The sequence below is a fragment of the Diplotaxodon limnothrissa genome, linkage group LG1, assembly GCF_057381915.1.
Source record: "Diplotaxodon limnothrissa isolate DT_005_m linkage group LG1, D_limnothrissa_male_GT1.1, whole genome shotgun sequence".
Classification (NCBI taxonomy): domain Eukaryota; kingdom Metazoa; phylum Chordata; class Actinopteri; order Cichliformes; family Cichlidae; genus Diplotaxodon; species Diplotaxodon limnothrissa.
This window is the reverse complement of record NC_140596.1, coordinates 33,660,719-33,666,584: the sequence shown is the minus strand read 5'-3', so window position 1 is coordinate 33,666,584 and position 5,866 is coordinate 33,660,719. Positions and strand designations below refer to the sequence as shown.

General features: G+C 39.5%; 1 protein-coding gene across 1 annotated transcript; it reads left to right on the top strand.

The window, feature by feature from the left end:
* The first annotated feature begins 1,361 nt into the window (after positions 1–1,361).
* slc35c1 (solute carrier family 35 member C1) lies at positions 1,362–5,379 on the top strand. The gene is made up of 2 exons (XM_085357585.1): positions 1,362–1,972; positions 3,464–5,379. Exons 1-2 carry the CDS (start codon positions 1,414–1,416, stop codon positions 4,042–4,044), a joined length of 1,140 nt encoding a protein of 379 aa, XP_085213711.1. The 5' UTR covers positions 1,362–1,413; the 3' UTR covers positions 4,045–5,379.
* Positions 5,380–5,866: the final 487 nt, after the last annotated feature.

Genomic DNA, 5,866 nt, shown 5'->3' with positions numbered 1-5,866 from the left:
CTGAAAGGAGGTGATCCTTCAGATGTTAATAACTACAGGCCCATATCTAAATTGTGTGTTCTAGCAAAAGTTCTAGAAAAGTTCATTAGTGAACAATTGAAAGACTTTTTGGACAAAAATTCAGTTCTTTCCCAACATCAGTCAGGATTCAGAAAACAACACAGCACAATAACTGGTGCTATTACAGTTTTTTACAGCCGCTAGGACACATTTCTCAATACTTAGGTCACTTTTGCAAAACTCTTCACACAATTCTCCTAACTGACCTTCAGCTTGGCAAAGCAGTTCATTTCACATTCAAAATGCACTACAACTACCAAAACACTTTATTCAGGTCTCAAATAAACTCATTCTTCCAGAACACTAAGGTTGACAGTCGACAAACACACTTTGTCACCCACAAAACAATGAGCTAAAAAACACTAACAACATGTAGCATTACACAGTGTTTTCTTGTGTAAAACAAGGACACATCTCTCTTTATAATTTCAATATATGTTACTGGAATGAATCAGACATCATGCAGAATTCGTTAATATTTGTTTATGTATTTTTATTTTTTTGCACTAAGTAATCCCAAAATACAAGAATTTGTATACACACCATCCACTGATACACATACAATAGTAATGCTAATCTACTCGGTCTTCTCCATTTGGCCACAGGTTCTCATCCATATCACATCTTATGTCATCTAGGGCAATACACCTAGGAAATAATCTTCTGGCATGCCAGAATTGAAGGAGTTGAAAAATTGAAGGAGTAACACCTGTGTAGATGTTCATCTACAATGAGAATCAGCTGTGGCTGGTTAAACTGCATTTTTAGATTTAAAATATGTTTCAATAAAATATTGCTGTTGAATTTTGCTGTCTTTTTAAGTTTTGCATTGTGTTATTGTTTTGGCCATAAGTTTAACAGTTTTGAAAACAGTATGTAAGTACATGCCAAATGTCCTGTACATACAAAGATTTTTGGCAGTTGTTTGTTTGGCAGGGACAAACTGGGCATGTCTTTAAATTAAATAGAGGTCGTTCAAACAAGGAAGTTGTGGCGCTTAATGAGTCTTCCGGTTGGAGCCGAAGCCTTTCAAAGTAAACGTAAAGCTTAGAGCAAATGTTCACTTAATGAAAGAAGAGAATACAATAATAACGATTTACAGTATTCACTTTTTAACAACAGAAGCCAAAGATTAGCAATTAGCCTGTTAAAGCAGAGTAAAAAATAAAATCTGTTTGCAAAGTATTTTTAATGGGAATACGAAACGATTTCTGACAGGCTTGAATTGGGCTTTTATGTTGAAAAGATCAGATCGGAAATCTCTTTGATGACGGCACTGACCAAACAGCAGCCATGTTTGGCTTTTTCATACAGTCAGTTTGCTGGTCTTGAGCGGCGTATTAGCTCATGTAAATGTCCCAGCTTTTACTCAGGTTCGTTTTCTTCATCTGCATGAACAGGACACAGCTGAAGCGCTCCAGCATCTTGAGGATGGCTTTGAGCGGTTCTGAAATGATGGACCGGGACGAATCCAGAGAGACTTTCGTATTTCGAGCAGTGAGAATAGCAGCTGTGGTTGCGCTATACTGGTTTATCTCGATAACGATGGTGTTCCTCAATAATCACCTGCTGGACAACAAAGACTTGGACGCGCCGTTGTTCGTCACTTTTTATCAGTGTGTGGTCACTGTGGCACTTTGCTGGCTCATGCAGCTGCTATCAAAAATGTGCCCCCGACTCATCGACTTCCCCTCGGTCAGGTTTGACGTGAAGCTGTCCCGGGAGGTCCTACCGCTGTCCATCGTGTTCATCGGCATGATCACCTTCAACAACTTGTGCCTGAAACATCTCGGGGTGGCTTTCTACACGATCGGCCGCTCTCTGAGCACAGTTTTCAATGTGCTGTTATCGTACATTATCCTGAAACAAACCACGTCTTTCAGGGCTCTGGCGTGCTGTGGGATCATATTAGGTGCGTTTACCCTGACATGTTCCTTATAATGATTTGCACGTGATAATTGGTCACTGGCTGTAAATAAGTCTGCACTTAGTTTCTCCTTTCAGAAAGCTAAATGACACCAACAGTGGTGGAAACGGACACTCGGTTCTGCATCATAATAATAATAATAATAATAATAATAATGACTATATATATATCTATATCTCACTTTTAAAATAGAGCGTTTTCTCAGCTGTAATTCGTTTACTCTGGTCTGAATCAGTTCGTGAGTTTGTAAACTCCAAGCGAAATGCTTCACTACAAATCACGTGACAATTTTCAGTCTGCATATTGGCCAAACGTTTATGAGGCGGGAGCAACAAAAGTAAAAACAGGAAGACGGTGCTGTGAGTGGAGAACCTGAAAATTTTACCTTCATTTCATGGATAACTGCTAGCCTGGAATACGTCTATCGTACCTCGCCACATCTCAAAAGACAAAGCATTTGTTACTACTCACTAGCTGCTGACAGGCAGCTTTTTTCGTTCCTCTCTAAAACTCACTGCCATACTATGATTTGACAGTTCAGGCCTGCCATGGTGACCCATGTGCAAATCTTTGCAAATTTTCTGCACCTACTTACATTTCGCTTGCAAAATGTGAAGAAATGAAGGGTTGTTTAAGACTTTTGCACAGAACTGTATGAAACGAAGAAAATATGAAATATAACACTCAGAAGGTTTGCAGGCCAATAGAAGTTTTTAGTTTGCTGTGCTGTAAATACAGCCTGGATAATACTCGATTTTAGAGAACTGCATCAAATTTTAGGGAGGGAAAAGTTATAGTGTTAATACTATACTATTCAAAATGTTTCCATACTGGGATAGCCTAGAAATGGGCATTGTCATGGAATTTTCACATTGTCAGATTACACTCTTTTCTCTTTTTTTATATTTTTTTTCATGCACCTTAGAAGTAGGTCAGGTTGTCACAGAAACTCAGTTTCTACAATAACCTGGAAGTGGGAAATAAACTCCCTGGTGTGTCCCTGTTTCCTGACACAAACTGCGTGCGTGTGCAGAGCTGTACCACATGTGACAGCCACAGGGCTCACTTTCCATGTTGGCTTTCTCGTTCTAATCACTTCCAGGAAACTGGTGGGTGGAGTTGACCTAGTTTATGTAGCACACCTGAACAGGCTGGACTTAAGGCACCATGAAACAGCCTTACCAGAACCTCTCATTGGCTCTTCTCTGCTCTGCTCACCCTCCCAATTCACACTGATCACATGCATACACTCATACCTCGTGTATGTTAACATTCATAAACATTGCAACACTTCATATCACCCTAAGACTGTGCAGTTTCCATCCTTTGTCACATTGTTTTGAGCTGGGTTTTTTTTTTTTGCCACACGCAGTGTTACAGTGACAGGATAGGGTTACACTGAATGGGTGTAGATTAAAAATGAAATACTAGATATTTAAGTGTTTAAAATATTTGATTGTATGTTGTGCTTTCCAGGTGGTTTCTGGCTTGGTGTGGACCAGGAAGGCATCACAGGGTCCCTCTCCTGGACAGGCATATTTTTTGGGGTGCTGGCTAGCGCCTGCGTCTCTCTCAATGCCATCTATACTAAGAAGGTAATGCCTGCCCTGGATGGAAACATCTGGAAACTGTCCTACTATAACAACATTAACGCCTGCGTCCTCTTCCTCCCTCTCATCCTTGTGTTCGGAGAGTTGGGCCAGCTCATCAAGTTCAGCCGTCTCACTGACATCAGCTTTTGGGGAATGATGACTCTCGGAGGAGTGTTTGGTTTCGCCATAGGCTATGTTACAGGGCTCCAGATCAAATATACAAGCCCGCTCACGCATAATGTCTCAGGGACTGCAAAGGCCTGTGCACAGACCGTCATCGCAGTAGTGTACAACTCTTCCACTAAAACCCTGCTGTGGTGGACCAGTAACATGATGGTTCTTGGTGGTTCGTCTGCTTATACTTGGATAAAAAGTCTAGAAATGAAGAAGAGTCCCAACACAGTCCCTCAGGACTCAGCAAAGGAAAAATTGCTTTCAGGGGATAAAGAAAACCAAGCAGTGTAAGTTATTAAACTTTGGCGTTTTATCTATGTGGGCTGAGAATGTTGTGACAGTACAAAGGAAGTAACTTTTATTCCAGAGGAAAAAGGAAAGTAAGTTAATTATGATATTTGTGGAACCTGTCTTTTTGTTTTTGTTTGTTTTTATGTGACAAATGTCGAGAGGTTAGGGGAATTGGTAATTTGTTGAAGTTTATTGAAGATGTGAGGGACAAGGTAATCAGAAACCTTGTGTAACTGATTGATCTACTACAGGCCTTTTTTATCCTTAAGGAAAGCAGTCCATGGATGTTTTAGTCTGTTACAGTTTTGAACTGTACACCATTTACTACTTGCTTTTGAACTAAATAATACTGGAAATTAAAAGTAAATATTGTCATGAGATATATTCATTTCATAATCACATTTCCAAACAAATGTGAAGCAGATCAGGAAAAGGACCTGTTTGAATATGTGAATATGTATTTTCATATGCCACAGTTTACTATAACTGCACCTGGTTTATTCAAAAGAAGCTACTTGAAAAGGTTTTATAATTTGTGATCTCGCTTTTTAAGGTGTCATAAAATCATCGCAGCATTTAAGTTTAACAGAATGAAAGATTGTAATTTATGGTCTCTTTGCTAATGAAATGATAGTTTTCACATGTACTCTTTTGATTTACAGTTGACAAATGAAATGTATAGTTTTTATTAGTGGTGCAACGGATCATGGTTGATCCGTAATCCGAACCGATCCCACTCCACGGTTTGGTACGCACGTGATCCGAAGATTCGAAAAAGAAGAAGAAAAAAAGTATGTGTATGGTGCGCGTGGTGGGTCAAGCTATAGTTATGGCCAGCGCTAGCGGTCCAAGTGGAGGAGCGGAGGAGTTTGCGGTATTTAAGCAGCCCTTTGCTGCCCAGTCCGACCGGGCTAAAGCTATTACAAAAGCTATTGGGGTGTTTAGCTGCAGACTGGAGGCCGTATTCCGTTGTGCAAAACAAGGGGTTTAAACTATGATATCCCGTTCGCGTCCACTTTAGTGGCAAGATCGTTCCAAGCATGTATGAGCAGGAGAAGATTTAAGTTATGGCTGAACTGTCCCAGGCATCTTCTGTTGCCCTAACTACTACAAATGGGTGGACCTCCAGGGCAACGGAAAGCTACGTGACCGTGACAGCTCATTATATCACAGCAGAGTACGATATAATGAGCGGTATGTATTATTGTAGGGTCTACCTTACAATATAAAGCGCCTTAAGGCGACTGTTGTTGTGATTTGGAGATTTATAAATAAAATTGAATTGAATTGAGTGGTAGATACAAAGACTGTACTCCCTATATTGTACCTTTTTTTTTTTTTTTTTTTTTTTTATAATTGCGTGGAATGAAAAAAAAATACTTCAATAAGTAAATAATGTTCAATTTTTGTCTTTTTTCTTTTTTTCTTTTTTTTTTGCTGATCCGAAAATTGATGCGATCCGTGACTTAAAACCGTGATCCGATCCGAACCGTGAGATTTTTGATCCGTTGCACCACTAATTTTTATACAGACATTTTCCATAGATCAAAAGTCCAGAGCAAATGTAGTAAAGTTTGAGTTTTGACATCATTTCCTGTGTGACACTTGTTAAGAAAATGTTAAAGGCCAGCCTCATTTTCCTCATTTCCCTTTCACTTCCCTGTGTGATAAATGAACCTGGTTGTCATGTCAGTAGCTCATTTGGGACATGGGAAAGAAGATCAGTCATTGTGACATATTTTCTTCCACTTAATGTGGCTGATTCTTGGCACATGGAGAAGTTTCCCTGAAACATAAAGCTATTTGATATGAATGAATAAAA